The sequence below is a fragment of the Protopterus annectens genome, chromosome 1.part1 (assembly GCF_019279795.1).
Source record: "Protopterus annectens isolate FY-2018-M chromosome 1.part1, PAN1.0, whole genome shotgun sequence".
Taxonomy (NCBI): Eukaryota; Metazoa; Chordata; order Ceratodontiformes; family Protopteridae; genus Protopterus; species Protopterus annectens.
Window position 1 is genome coordinate 43553180 of NC_056726.1, and position 16627 is coordinate 43569806.

General features: G+C 37.9%; 1 protein-coding gene across 4 annotated transcripts in view; it reads right to left on the reverse strand.

The window, feature by feature from the left end:
• The window catches only part of ARHGEF10 (Rho guanine nucleotide exchange factor 10), a 2254368-nt gene that overhangs the window by 1326041 nt on the left and 911700 nt on the right, over nt 1-16627 (reverse strand). For all 4 annotated transcript variants that reach the window (XM_044073505.1, XM_044073484.1, XM_044073499.1 and 1 more), the window contains one exon: nt 8759-8836. In XM_044073505.1, coding sequence (XP_043929440.1) covers nt 8759-8836 — 78 coding nt within the window. The remainder of the gene's footprint in view (nt 1-8758; nt 8837-16627) is intronic.

Here is a 16627-nt window from a genome sequence, read left to right on the forward strand (position 1 = left end):
ATTAAAAATGTAGGGTGCAAATAGCTGTGTTACAGGAGACACATTTGGAAAGAAATGAACATGTGAATTTGATAAATAAAGGTTTTCAGGATGGTTATTCAGCAGAATATCTGGGACAAAGGAAAACTTATATTAATTGCAAGAAGAGCTCGAATAGTGATAGAAGAGGATACAAAAAGATAATAATGGCAGACTTGTAATACTAAGGGCTACTGGCAATGGAGGAGAATTACACTGGCATGTACTTATATTCCACCTAAAACTGCTACAGTGGAGCTTAAGAAAATTCTGGGAGAAATAATCAGTTTTCTGCAAGGAATACTATTTATAGGTGGGGATTGCAATTTGATTTGCAGCTGTGAAGATGTGTCTGGGGGGCCCAGAAGGGAAAGTATAACAAACAAAGGTAGATTTTTGAAGAAATTTATGAAAATATTTGTCATGGAAGATGTGAATTCAGTAATAAGAGTTTGGAGTGAATTTATCATGGAAGAAAGCAGTGGTAGCTGTAATCACTAAAGAGGGTAAAGATCCATTAGATCCAGCTTCATACAGGCCCATTTTAATACTAGACCATGATTATAAAGTGTTTCTATCTATAATGGCTAAAAGAATGACAAAAGTAATGCCAAAATTGATAGATATGGATCAATGTGCTTTTGTGGAGGGGAGGCAAATATTTGCAATATTAACAGAACATTGATGATCCAGAGGGAGGAAGAATGTAAGAAAATACCCCGGTTGTTGGTGAGTCTTGATGCAGAGAAAGCATTTGACAGAATAAGCTGGGACTTTATGAGCAGGACAATGGAAACATTTATATTTCCTGAAAAAAAATATAAGGTTGATTAGGAGGATATATGAGGGATCAGAGGAGAAAATTAAAGTGGGTGGGGTCCTCTCTGATAATTTCTGCTTGAGCAGAGGAACCAGGCAGGGGTGTCCTCTTTTCCCTTAGTTATTTGCATTATATTTAGAACCACTGGCAAAGAAAATAAAGGATTCAGAAATTCAAAGATATAATTGGTATGGCAGTCAAGAAAAGCTGGGTCTATTTGCAAATTATATAATTTTATATCTTACAAAACCAAAAAGAGACATTACAGTGTTGTGGAACATTTTGAGACAGTTTTGAGTCTTTTCAAGATATAAAGTTAATGAAGCTAAAACAAAGGCAATAGTGGTAAATTATATACCCACATACGAACTGGTTCAGCAATAACCATATTTACTGGACATGATAAAATTAAGTGCTTAGGAGTATGGATTAAAAATGATCCTGGTGTGTCATCTAAGGATATGTGGTAAGAGATTAAACAAAAGATAATACAAAAACTGAGAACATGGAAGCTTTGTTATATGGCTATGGAAGATGCAAGCAGTTAAAATGTTTTTATTCCCATTAGTCTTATACACGGGTCAGGCATATTTCTATCAACCAGAGGAGAAGTTGTGGATAACAATTAATAAAGAGCTAAAGGACTTTATCTGGGAGGGGGAGATGGCAAGAGTCAAGGGGGGTAAGCTGATTCTTTCAGTAGAACAGGGCGGATTGGGATTACCCAATTTGAAGGGGTATTTCAGAGCTACACAGTTAAGGCTCCTAAACATAACACAAGCAAAAAATATAATTCAAAGTGGAAAGGGATGATGATTAAACAGGGAAAGCTCGAGAAACAAGGATAGACTGGGATTTTGGATGCAGGCCTTTAAGGAGAATAACAATAATCATACAGAATATTATATCTATAAAGTAGCAGAAAGTATCCTAAGAACTAAGCCAACATGGGAAGAGAGAAAGGAGATTCTGCGGCAGGGATGACTGCAATTACAGATATAGACAATAGGCAATAGGGGGCTGGAATTTACTGGAGAAAACTGGCAAAGGAACCAAGGTGTTGGGAGCAAATAACTAGAGAGGGAAACATAATAGAATGGGAAGATGCCAAGAATTTATTTGGACTGCAGGTTAGAGATTGCTTTCCCTATCAAGGATTGATATCAGAGTACAGGTAAAGAGAAAGAAATGGGGGGGGGGGTCCTAAACGAAAGACCAGCACTGGTAGAGTGTTTAGTAAAATGTAGAGCAGAAGCTGCCATTAAAAAAAGAATAATTAGTAGAGCATACAAAATATTGAATTATAACTATACAAATCAATCACAGGAGGTTAGAAAGGATTGGGAAAAGATATTGGTTAAGCAATTCACAAACAGACTATGGAAGATATATGTATGTCTCCCAAATATGTAACAAAATCTAGAAGATTTAGGACTTTTGCTTGGAAATATTTACATAGATATTATTATACCCCAAATACACTCCAGAAAAATTTTCCTTATGTAGACAGAAAATGTTGGAGTTGTGATGGGGAAGAAAAAGGTAATTAGGAACATACTTTTTGGGAGTGCAGGTGAGTTAGTAGACTTCAAGAATTCCCTGTGAGATACACTGTCAGAGATGCTGGGTGGGTAGACTGCTGTGACGAGAGAGATGATTCTTCTGAGTTATGATACAGAATCGGAATTGCCTAGACATGGTAAGGCCTTGCTGTGTCTAATTATGGTGGCTGCCAAAAAAGCAATTACTAGAAAATGGAAATCAAAATCTAAACCAACTGTACTAGTAGTAGTGGATATAGTAATAGAGACAAAACAACTGGAAATGAGCTCTTTAGAAAAGGGTAGGAGTTAACTACATATGAAACAATGGGAATTCTGGAAATGTTGCATACAGGGGAGTGAGGTTTAAAAGAAGGCAGGACTTAAATGAGCAATGTAATGTTTGGCTGAAAATGATTGGGTAGATTATAAGTGATGTATAATGTTTGCAACTGGGATTGTATCAGTATGGTTTGTGATGTAAATTGCTTGCAACTAGGATTGTGTTGGTGTGATTTGTTTTCATTTATATAAATGTATGATTGCCTATGTCACAAGTTATGGTTTAATAAAGATGTTTCTTGTTTAAAAAAAAAAAAAACTAGTTGATAACTTGTCAAGCAATCTTATGAATTACTTTAATGCTACCAGTGCATACTAAGTACAGTACACATGATTATTTTATGTAACTGTGCAGTATGCATGATTATGAACCCAGAAGTACATCTGCTGTTCCATTAATGCTGAAAGGTACTAAATGAATAAACAATCTGCTATCTGGGAGAAGACTTTCGTATACATATATATATATATATATATATGTGTGTGTGTGTGTATGTATATATATATATATATATATATATATATATATATATATATATATATATATATACTCTATATCAATTTGTCAAACACTTAATTGAGTGAATCACTAATCATCGAACCCTATTCAGCAAAAGCTCAATTAAGCGAATGATAATTTCAGCGAAAAACTTCCTAGGGAAAGGACGTGGTTGGCCATCATTGAGGATTTGCCCTTTTTTCCACAGTAGTGTGATCTCAGAGTTGGTATATATATTTTGGGGGAAGCCCCCCCCCCCCTTTACAGAGTTTTAAATTTTGTTTTATTTGTCGGTAGCTGGCCTACTAGTTTTTCACCCTAGGAAATGTTTGGCTGGAATGGTTATTTGCTTAATTGAGTTTTCACTGATTTGAGTTTGATGATTAGCGATTCGCTCAATTACCCTTTCGATGAAGTAATATAGACCATTTATATATTTAATAAAATATTTAAATTCTGCCAGACAGAGACAAAAGGACACAAGCATACAATAAAACAACATACAAACAACAGAGTGTAGGAAATTTGTTGAACTGATAAGGTTATTTGGGTGACAACGACATGAACAAATTATTTATATATTTGCATTTGTTCACCAACACGTCCATCTGGCAACAAGTAACCTCTTTCCAGAGGATGCTTGGGGAAATAAATATTCAGAAGAATAATCAAAGAAATAAAGAATGTGAAAACTTATAATAAACAGCAGGAAAGGTTGGGCAGAATACTTTAACATCTATTTTTAAATATTATAAAAAAGGCTGAAAAATCTATTAACAGCATTTGCCATATAACTATATAACAGAGCTTGTTAATAATCTCAGGATTTGTATTACATTATACGTGAGACTAGAGCCCAGGAAGTAAACAAGAAGATCATTTCCTGCCATGGAAAAAATGTTGGGTCTATGCAACATTTGAGATACACTTCCTTGCTGCTACCTGATCATTTGGGCAAGTGCATTACCTCCCACTAACCCTCCATCAAGTAAGAATACCCTATCCCTCCCAGCAATCTTACCCTAACCCTAAGAACTCCCACCCCATTTCTAAAACTAAACTCCCAATCACTCCCTAAGCCTAAAATTCCCCCTCCCCTCTCCTCCCTAATCCTAATGTTCCAACTGCTCCCTAAACCTAAAATTCCTTCCCCTCCTTTAACCTAATGTTGTGATCGCTTCCAAAACTTAAAATCCTCCTCCTCTCTCTAATCTCCTGATTGTTCTATAAACCTAAAAGCCTCCTCCTTAAACCTAAAGTCCCTCTCCTTGTTTCCCTTCCCAACTTACCTGGTCCATGAGCACTTCCATAACTTTGTTCCTTAGCATGCCAGCTTTTGCTCGTGCCTGCTGCTTAGCTGAACTAATGTACAAGTTCGACCATGAGTAGCTGGATACACAGGCTGTACCATGGTTGAATCCCTGGTTTCTAGGAACTTGTCTTCAAGACCTTGGAGCTTAACCTAGCAAGTACTGCCAAGGATAACCTTAAGGCTTTTTACAGCTATTTACGTAACCTAAAGGGTAGGACCCAAGTATGTGTAGAACTGGTGGCCAACAGTATCATACATACTGATCCCACAGAGATAGTAAACCTGCTAACAGATAGGTTTGGCAAAAAAGTCACTCCCTTAGTCTCTCCTAACTTACAACAACCCACCCCCCCACCTTACATATCGGAAGAACAGGTCCTCAAAGCTCTGACCCAGGCAAAGAACATGGCCTCTATGCCACAAGATGACATCCCAGGCTGTCTTCTAAACAAGATAAAACATGAACTAGGAACACCACTAACTACCCTTTTCAATCACAGCCTAACCACAGGCTTTCTTCCTCCATAATGGAGAACAGCTACATGTATTCCCCTTCACAAAGGTGGCCTAGCAACAGACCTAGAGAATTAAAGACCCATATGCCTTACCAGCGTCATCTGTAAGGCCATGGAACGTATCATTATGGACCTAAGACACAGGTGACCTCCAAACCCTGGAACCTACCCAATTCGGCTTTGTGAAGGACAGATCCTGCCTGTTAAATCTGGTGAATTTCTTTGAAAGTAAGACCAAGGCCATTGATGTGGGCAAATCTGTGTACACAGCATACCTCGACTTGGCAAAGGCTTTCAACACAATCCCACATTAAGGCATTACTGATAAACTTAGCAAACTGAATGTAAACCCCTTCACTGTAAGATGGATTGCCAACTGGCTCATAAACCAGACACACACTATCAGAGTGGGTGACTCCACATCAACTAGTAGACCTGTTACCAGCAGGGTGCCACAGAGGTCAGTGCTGGGTCCCCTACTGTTTGGTATATACTTCTCAGAAGTTAAGGTCAAAACTAAAGGGTTGCGGATGACCAAGTTTGCAGATGACTGTAACCTAGGTGCAATCACTGAATTCCCAAATGATGTCAGTATACTCCAGGATGGTCTCACACAGACCACTGACTGGTGTATTAGTCACGGTCTCATACTGAATGCAATGAAATGCATCATCATTCTCTTCAGCACAAACAATGTCCCTTCACACTATCAAATCAATATCAATACCTTAAGTATCCATAAATTGGTAAGGGACCTGGGATCACAGGTTGACTGCAACCTTAACTTCAGCCACCACGTCTACCACTGTAAGGAAAGCTTTCCACATAGCTCACTTGATTAGTAAAGGTATTGCTTCGACAACAAAAGAAGTTATAACCCCCCCATACTCGGTACTTATCCGGCCCATAATTGAGTATAACACCCCATTTGGTATGTACCGTACTAAGCACCTGCAGCAATTAGAGAGACCTCAGAGGTTTCTAACAAAGAAGATCAAGGACGTCCATCATGTGCCTTACACTGACTGACTAAAATCCCTGTCACTTTACTCCATACCGTACAGACTTCTTAGGAGAGACTTATGCCTGGCCTACAGAGCAACCCAAGACCCAAACCTAATGAACGTATTGCATATTCATAATTCAAATGCGTCAAGGGCCACCTGTTCTAGGGACTTAAATATGGCCTGCGACTTAAATAGGCCATGCTGGAGGGACAGATTTATTTCCCAGAAACTGCCATGTCTTTGGAACAGACTACCAATTCATGTAAAATAGAGCACCTCTACGACACTGTTCTAGAGGAGCCTTAATGAGTGGATGGGGCACCGTAAATTTTTACTAGGGATAGTGCCCACAACTATCCTGGACATAGGCAATCATCACTAAATACAATCTTGGGTATTGACTAGTATTTCTATGGTATTACATTGGGTTGAAACAGCTAGGCTTAAAATGACCTCCAGGTCAGTAGCCTATCTCCCATGATCCTATAAACCAGCTGTAAAATCCCCAAAAACAGCATGCGACTACAAGTACACATAGTGTAATCTTTATGAGTCTCTAGAAAGCACAAAAACATGTGGTAGGGATGTTCTTGAATACAGATCGTGTGCACTTAGTGTAGGCGTTAATGAATCTGGCCTTTATTATATGCCTTTTATGTACTGCATTTTATCCTTTTTATAAACAAAATACAGGATAATCAAGAATTTGACTGAAAAACTATTATACATTTCTAAGTATCTGTAATAAGAGCATTTAAACTAAAACCAATACTATTTTTTTCCAGTACTTGATGGTAAAAATGACATTTTCTTAGTTGATCGAAACAATATTTTCACTAAAATAGTATCTGGGAATGAAAAAATTACTATATTACAATATTTACACAGTAGGAAATCACAGGGATGAATTCAATACTTTAAGTGGAAAACAGACTATACTCAAGTGAGGAGGGAAACAGGATTGCTGATAATAATCCATCTAGTTTAAAACCAGAGGCAGTTTGCAACCGAGAGGATACAATTATCTAACTTGCCAACAATCCTACACTTGCACTGCATAAGGTGCCGGGTACTGAATGGTGCTACCTGGCAGCATGAATATTTAAAATTAAAACTGGAATTGCTAAAAGCTACTAATGTGGTTTTCAGGACTCCAAGACAGGCTGTATGCCTAAAATGTAATTATAAAATGTTTTTAACTGATGCTGAGGAGAAAGTACTCCTTTATGAAAACTGTGAACTGCAGTTCCTACTTCTTGCCACTAGATGTCACACAATACTTTTTGTGTAGCTGACACACCCCCAACCCAAAAGATAAATTTGTTGAGTTTGACTTTTTTTTCTTTTCCTTGTTGTTTCCTACCATACTTTACAGCTTCTTCTTTTTCTTTACCAGCAGGTCACACAAGGACTGCATTGGAGGTATCAGGTAGTATGCATCGGTCCTCCAATACATGCCTGCAAACAGAGGTATACTAGGGCAGAGTAAATGTGGCATCTGTCCCGACTCAGCCTGGTGCAGTACTAGTGATGTGCACTAGGCACTAGTTAATCTTGCTACAGCTTGGCTTGGAACAGAATGTCTACCCCAGTTATTTATTTTTATTCATACTTTTCTCTACGGGTAAATTAACTAAACCGCTAAAGCCCCTTTTCAGACCTAGTAACACAATAATAGAAAAGAATAGCGTTATCTTCAAGCATACAGTATTAACATACTACACATAACACTGTTGCCAAAATCAAACATAATAATACTTACCTCTAAACAGAAGTGCAATAACTACAAGAAGAAAACGCCTGTAAGAAGTGTGTTAATTAAGTAACTGAGACTATATAGTGACAGGAGGCCTCTTCTGGGAGGCAATGTTTAATGTCTTGATGCAATGTGGATGCTGCTTTGATTTCAACTGGAACTGAATTTTGCATGTAATGGTCAGACTGAAAAAGCCTGAGATGTACAATGAAGAGACTCTGGGAAGGGGAGCTGCATCCTGATCAAGAGTTACAGCAGTACTCGATCTGAGTTCCACAGATGATGCTTTACAATTCTTAACAAAAATCTGCAATGATCTAAACACTTCATAAATTACAGTGCATGTTTGCCATGAGACATTAAATGTAGAGAAGCAGTACAAACACAAGTCTGAAACCTCTGTTCTGTTCAATTTGTAATTTTTAAAGCCATTAATTTTGAGTTCTAGAAAAGTGATGCATGATCTACTGAATCAAATTATTTTGGTACAATCCAAAAATATAACCCCTGTTAGCTCTCCCTTGTCCATACCTCTTAAAGCAGTGTTCATTAGTGGAGGTAACAGAAGCATGAATGAACAATTAACAACTGCAGCAACACTAGTGTAACTCACAGAAAACTAAGGAAAATACTGCAGGACCACTGCATCCCAAATTCAGGGTTTCACACAAATACCTGAATTTTTACCTTCTCTCAAAGTGTTTTACTCCATTAAAATTAAACATTTTGTAGTCATTCCGAATGAGTACACCAGTGTTCACCACAGCCTGACACATTACAGGTAAATTGCACACAGAGATATAGATACAAACACAGACTGTGGTATCCCTTTGGCTTTGCAGATAAGGCAGCATCAGACAGCCAAAATAACTAGGGAAACAACCACAGACAGTAGCTGTGCCCTAATATTATACTAATCTAATTGGTAGATTGAAAATTCCTTCTTACCTCCAATATCTGCTTCAAATAACCTATGTAATTTTTCTCACTGTCAACAATTGAACCAAGGATGCCTCTTCGAACCACCTGTTCAAAACAAACATAAAAACATCTTTGCTAAGTAAAAACAAAGAAATCAAAATGTATACCTAAAAGCTACATTAGCACATGTAGTACAAAACATTTAAGGTAAAGCGAGGCACTGGAACACTTCTGTTTTGACCTTCATCCATCATGCAATACACCCTGAATTCTCCCTCTTCCTTGCACCCACTGAGTGCCAGAACAGGGTCTAGTTCCACTATATACTAGGCTAACAACCACCAGGGCCTTTATAAGTCTAGCTGTATTATCCAACCCAATTGTATCCCTTTGTATCATGGATGTTTATTAAGAGGGGGTATGTTAGTTAGGAAGTTTCTAAAGGTTATGTGGGGGGTATGTTAGTTTGGGCATTACTGTCTGCCTCTGTCTGTCAGAGGCACAGTGGCCAGACCCAGGGCGAATTTCCAATTTCCCATCCATTGGTCAAGGTTAAGCTTAAATAGGGTTATGGATGGATTCACATGGAGGACCCTGATCCAGGGCATGAGGATCCCCAGAGACACATCTGTCTCGCCAACATGTTTTACTTATGCCACAAGTAAAATTTAAATCCTTGTATTTAGCAGATCTGATGCTGCTCATTTTGTAGATGTGCAAAAGGTCTATCAGGGTGGGATCCAAGGATGCCTTGTATGCCAGGCATAGATCACCTCTCAGTAACCTGTAGGAGACCAAGTACAGAAATATGGCTTTAAGATGATCCATGTAGGACACTGTGTTTATATGCTGGATTCTCCTAGTAACCAACCTTTGCGGGCATTCCAACTGTTGCATAAGTCTGGTCAGGTACATGCCGAATGGTCCAAGTACTAAATCACAGTCATTAACAGCTAATAATGTAGTGGTATTACTTAATTTTATTTATGTATGTAGCTAATCTCATCATTAAACGTATAAACATCATTAATTTGTAGCTCTAATCATCACTGACAGTCTAATCTCAGACATTATCATCTACCCTCCTCCTCCTATTATATTTGTGACCATTACACAACAAGCTTCACGATATATACCCCACAACAAAAACTCCCACCAAGTTAATCTCATTCAAGCCCAAAACAGACTCAAACAGCAAAAAACATAAAGAAGCCCTCAGCAACACAGACTGCTGTTTGGTATTATACTTAAACAATCCTAACCTTACTGCGGAGGCTTTCACCAATATACTCAAACCCTTCCTGGTCACATTCTTCCACATAATTTCTCAACACTACAACCCAAAAACAAATGACTGTTTAACTCTTGATATTCCTTATATATATATATATATATATATATATATATATATATATATATATATATATATATAATATCATTTTTAGTGCCTATACAGGCAAATGTAAAACTCAATTCTCAACATAGGTGATGTGTTGTTCCAAGTGACCACTGTATAATTTTTTTCCTACCTTAAGCAGAAGCAATCTAGTGCATTGTTAATTTATGTTACAGCTGTCACAACACTGCCCTGAATGGGTTTGTTCAGTGTATACTAGAATATCACACTTTGTATTTACTGGTGTTTAACTGTTGTCATAAAACTGGTAACAGAAACAACTGATATTGCCAACATCCTGGAAGATAGGTTCAGTGCTAACTTTACCCCCCTCTCACCCCCTAAAGGGCCCATATCTATACAGGAGGAATGCAGAGTCCCTGTAATCACAACTACGCAGGTAAAAGCTGCACTCTCTAAAGTCAAAAACACAGCATCTGGGACCGGACAACATCCCAGGCTGCGTTTTACACGAACTTCAGAACGAACTGGCTCCCCACTTAAGCATCATGTTCAATAATAGCCTCGCATCAGGTTTTGTGCCCACTGAATGGTGCACAGCAACAGTTATCCCACTCCACAAAGGGGGTGCCACCACTTATCCCAGGAACTATCGACCTATTAGCCTGACAAGCCTGGTCTGCAAGGCCATGGAACGTACCCTCATGGAACTCATAAACAACGACATTGGTAACCTCCAAACTCTGGATCCCACCCAGTTCGGGTTTGTGAAAGGCAGATCATGCCTCCTGAACCTGATCGACTTCTTTGAGGCAGTCACCAAAGCCGTGGATGAGGGTAAGGTGGGTCACACAGCCTATCTTGACCTCGCCAAGGCTTTCGACACCATCCCCCATTCTGGAATTATAGCTAAACTCACTAAACTAGGTATAAATCCCTACATCACAAGATGGGTTGCCAACTGGCTCACTGACAGAACCCACACTGTAAAAGTTGCTGACTTCAAATCTGACCTCAAAGCAGTGAAAAGTGGAGTACCACAGGGTTCCATCCTGGGACCTCTCCTGTTTGGTATCTACTTCTCTGAAGTACAGGCTAACACAGAAGGCCTCTGGCTAACGAAGTTTGCAGATGACTGCAAACTAGGAGGCATAGTCAAGTTCCCAAATGATGTGGACATCCTACAGAAGGGCCTCACTTGAGACAGATGCCTGGTGTCAGAGCCAAGGCCTCAAGCTCAATGCCAAAAAGTGCAGTGTCATCCCCTTTGGTAAAAACTCTGTACCCATGAACTACCACATAGAAAGCAATCTACTTAACACCGAATGCGTGATAAGAGACTTTGGGACCCAGGTGGACAGTAGTCTCTCCTTTGATAGTGACATCGCCACAGTAGTCAGGAAGTCCTTCTACGTGGCACACCTCATCATAAAAGGGTTCTCATCCAGGAAAAAAGAGGCCATTGTTCCCCTCTACTCGTCACTCATTAGACCCATTATAGAGTACAAAGCCCCTTTTGGAATGTACCTCACAAGATATTTGCAGCAGCTGGAAAGGCCACAGAAGTACCTCACAAAGAGAATTACTGGCCTCAAACAAATGCCCTACACTGACCACCTCAAAAAACTCCAGCTTTAGCATATCACCTACTCCGAGGTGATCTCTGCCTAACATATAAAGCTATGTCAAACCCAGAGCTGTTGGACATGCTACACCTAAAGAAATCCCGATCCCTCCGAGCTACACACTCTAGGGACCTAAACCTTGTCACCACAATAAATAGGACATGCTGGAGGGATAGATTCCTGTCCCAGAGACTTCCTGTACTCTGGAACAAGCTACCCATCTATGTCAAGCAAAGTTCTTCATTAGCACTCTTCAACAAAAATCTTGATGAGTGGATGGGAAATAGGAAATACACCCTGGGGATCACTTCTGTGTCTCTGCTCAACAGTAGCACAGGAAAATAACTTTCTTGGGTGGTGTAAGCTACGGAACCTTGTTGGCTAGGCTTACGTAGGCCCTTGGGCCTATAGCCTAGTACCTACCTATGAACCTATGAACTAGTTGTACTCCTTTTTACATTACTGTTGGATATTTGGTGCCATCTTTAATGTTATATCCTGCTTAATTCTGCTTTTATAAAATCAGGAAAAAACATATTTGTCAAATAACTTTATAATGAAATGGCTTCCTTCTCTACAGAATATTTAGTAGAATTTTGTGACATATTGTAAGCTACCATTCCTGCATAAAATTGGTTGCTGCTTTTCAAAATATTATTTCATGACAAGATCTGCAATTTTTAATAGTAAAATTAAAATAACAAGTTTTAATATTATCAGTGGAGGGCAGTGCTGTGTCTCATGCTTGCATTATCTACTTTGATACAACCCTCCTCAGTACAAAATACATCATGACTGCCATGAGAAAATGTTATAGCCTTGTTTACCTGCCATACTCCAAGGTATTCAAAATACCACATATGGTAATTTCATTTTAAAGCACAGAATATATTGCTAAACTACGTAACAAGATGAAAGAATAACTAACCCAGTACACACACACACACATATATATAATACATAACAGGGTCATGTTGAAAGCAAGTAAACCAAAAAAGAGCAGACCACCCCTTTCCCACCAGAGGGCATTTTCAGGCTGTGTATTCCACACATGGAAAAAAAACAATAAATTGTTACTTTATGTTACAGTTCAATTTACTATTACACGTATACTCTCTTTCCTCCTCATATAAACACACATATATGCTTATATCTATCTATCTACATTTATACATATGTATGTCTATGTGTGTGTGTGTGTGTGTGTGTGTGCGTGTATATATATATATATATATATATATATATATATATATATATATATATAATGGATAACTAATAAGATAGATGAGATGATAGATTAAAAACTACTGTCATACAATCTTAATCTGAAATATAACTGGCAAATGATGTACAATATCCAACAGATGGTGTAAAGAAAAGATCATTTTACTTTCAGTAGAATTGAAGTAAAGCATGCAGAATTAAGCCACACTTCAACCTCATGTAAGCTTTTGGTGTTTTGCTACCACCTAGTGGACCCAGCTAGTATAACAATAAAATGGCACCAAACACAAACTGGTTAAGATCAAAAGTTTCAGCATCGAGATGTAAGACGGATCTGCATCATGCCTTTTCACTATTACAAGAAAACAAAAGTCACTATGTGCGGGTTCTTAAACTTCTACATAAGATCCAAGTAACTGCAACAGAAGTATTTGGTGCAAGTTAAAAATATGAATAAAGCTGTCAGAAGTGATGGTTCTATAGTACCTTCCCATAAATCCCTTCAAACAGATCACCCTTACACTGCATGTGTCAAGTTAAGGTGAGGTTATCCTGGCTGAATTTCTTCTCGCCACAGAGGATTATGACTAGATCTCTAATCATAACCACATTGCTATGTGTTTGAGTCATGGACGTCAATAAACTTACCACACAAGCAAAGTTCAGGAGGAGAATCTTGGTATCCATTTTGAGAACAAACAATAAATGGCTATTATCGGACACCTGATCATAATCCTTTGTAGTGCAGTGAGCTTTATCTGTTTCCTGTACTACCAGTTACAGAAACAAAAAAACAAGCACAAAGTGTTTTATCAGCCTTAAAAGATGGTAAAGTACTTAACGAGAATTGTAAAACAGATAGAAGCATACGCATGCTTAAGAATTCGGACGGGAATAAATGATCAACATTAGGGATAGATAGTTTTTCAGTATCCATCTAATTCCCTTAAAACGTATATCATTATGCATTTTCTGAATTGCAACATTTTTGAAACTACTGTAATCTTCAGTGATTACCAGTACATAAATAAAGAAGATATGAAAGATGGCAAAAATATGAGACAAACTCAAATGACAGTTGACAAGCACAACCAGCAGAAAAAAAGAAACCTGTTTTAACTTCTGCTGCTGTTCTTTGCTGACTGCCATAGAAAATTGTTAGTCTCCGTCATGAGACCTGATCATAACAGCTCCATCATAACAATTCTTACACGTCTCCCTAAGTATTGCTAAAATCAAGTCTTGTGCTACAAAAGTGCCTAACAAGTTTATCTTTTTATCAATTTCAGAGCCTAATCATGTCATACTGATGATTTTTGGAAAGTAATGTGACATAAGCTTAATGTCACAAACTGCATTCGTCAGACTGCAAAAAAAAACAAATACTATAAATCCTGTCTTGCCTTATATAGGTGGTACATTTTGAGTTATCTCTGCTTAATATCAGAGCTCTGCCCAGCTAATATCTACCCGAAATCAGCTGGACGTATAAGTGAATTTAAGTACAATTTTATCTGCTCTTTTGCATATAGTACTGTATTTAATTTAATTATTTGGGTTTTTCACTGAATATTAACGCAACTGAAGTTGTGGCTGTCTCTCTACAGAGTACTTTTTAGAATTTCTGTGTAGCCATTGATAGCAGTGGGAGTAGTTTCAGTTCATAACTGACATCCTGTCTTGCCTTATATAAGTGGTACATTTTGAGGTATCTCTGCTTAATATCAGAGCTTTGGCCGGCTAACATCTACCTGAAATCAGCTGGACACATAAGTGAATTTAAGTACACTTTTATCTGCTCTTTTGCATATAGTACTGTATTTAATTTATTTATTTGTGTTTTTCACTGAATACTAACTCAACTGAAGTTGTGGCTGTCTCTCTACAAAGTACTTTTTAGAATTTCTGTGTAGCCATCAATAGCAGTGGGGGCAGTTTCAGCTCATCACTGACATCCTGTCTTGCCTTATATAAGTGGTACATTTTGAGTTATCTCTGCTTAATATCAGAGCTTTGGCCGGCTAATATCTACCTGAAATCAGCTGCACGTATAAGTGAATTTAAGTACACTTTTATCTGCTCTTTTGCATATAGTACTGTATTTGATTTATTTATGTGTGTTTTTCACTGAATATTAACACAACTGAAGTTGTGGCTGTCTCTCTACAGAGTACTTTTTAGAATTTCTGTGTAGCCACTGATAGCAGTGGGGGTTAGTTTCAGCTCATCACTGACATCCTGTCTTGCCTTATATAAGTGGTACATTTTGAGTTATCTCTGCTTAATATCAGAGCTTTGGCCGGCTAACATCTACCTGAAATCAGCTGGATGTATAAGTGAATTTAAGTACACTTTTATCTGCTCTTTTGCATATAGTACTGTATTTAATTTATTTATTTGTGTTTTTCACTGAATATTAACCCAACTGAAGTTGTGGCTGTCTCTCTACAGAGTACGTTTTAGAATTTCTGTGTAGCCATCTATAGCAGTGGGGGCAGTTTCAGCTCATCACTGACATTCTGTCTTGCCTTACATATGTGGTACGTTTTGAGTTATCTCTGCTTAATATCAGAGATTTGGACCTGAAATCAGCTGCACGTATAAGTGAATTTAAGTACACTTCTATCTGCTCTTTTGCATATAGTACTGTATTTTATTTATTTATTTGTGTTTTTCACTGAATATTAACTCAACAGAAGTTGTGGCTTTCTCTCTACAGAGTACTTTTTTAGAATTTCTGGGTAGCCATTGATAGCAGTGGGGGTAGCTTCAGCTCATCACTGATATCCTGTCTTGCCTTATATACGTGGTACATTTTGAGTTATCTCTGCTTAATATCAGAGCTTTGCCCGGCTAATATCTACCTGAAATCAGCTGCACGTATAAGTGAATTTAAGTACACTTTTATCTGCTCTTTTGCATATAGTACTGTATTTGATTTATTTATTTGTGTTTTTCATTGAATATTAACTTAACGGAAGTTGTGGCTGTCTCTCTACAGAGTACTTTTTAGAATTTCTGTGTAGCCATTGATAGCAGTGGGGGTTAGTTTCAGCTCATCACTGACATCCTGTCTTGCCGTATATAAGTGGTACATTTTGAGTTATCTCTGCTTAATATCAGAGCTTTGGACCTGAAATCAGCTGCACGTATAAGTGAATTTAAATACACTTTTATCTGCTCTTTTGCATATAGTCCTGTATTTTATTTATTTATTTGTGTTTTTCACTGAATATTAACTCAACTGAAGTTGTGGCTGTCTCTCTATAGAGTACTTTTTAGAATTTCTGTGTAGCTATTGATAGCAGTGGGGGGTAGTTTCAGCTCATCACTGACATCCTGTCTTGCCTTATATAAGTGGTACATTTTGAATTATCTCTGCTTAATATCAGAGCTTTGGCTGGCTAACATCTACCTGAAATCAGCTGGACGTATAAGTGAATTTAAGTACACTATTATCTGCTCTTTTGCATATAGTACTGTATTTAATTTATTTATTTGTGTTTTTCACTGAATATTAAATCAACTGAAGCTGTGGCTGTCTCTCTACAAAGTATTTTTTAGAATTTCTGTGTAGCCATTGATAGAAGTGGGGGTAGCTTCATCTCAACACTGACATCCTGTCTTGCCTTATATAAGTAGTACATTTTGAGTTATCTCTGCTTAATATCTGAGCTTTGACTGGCTAAC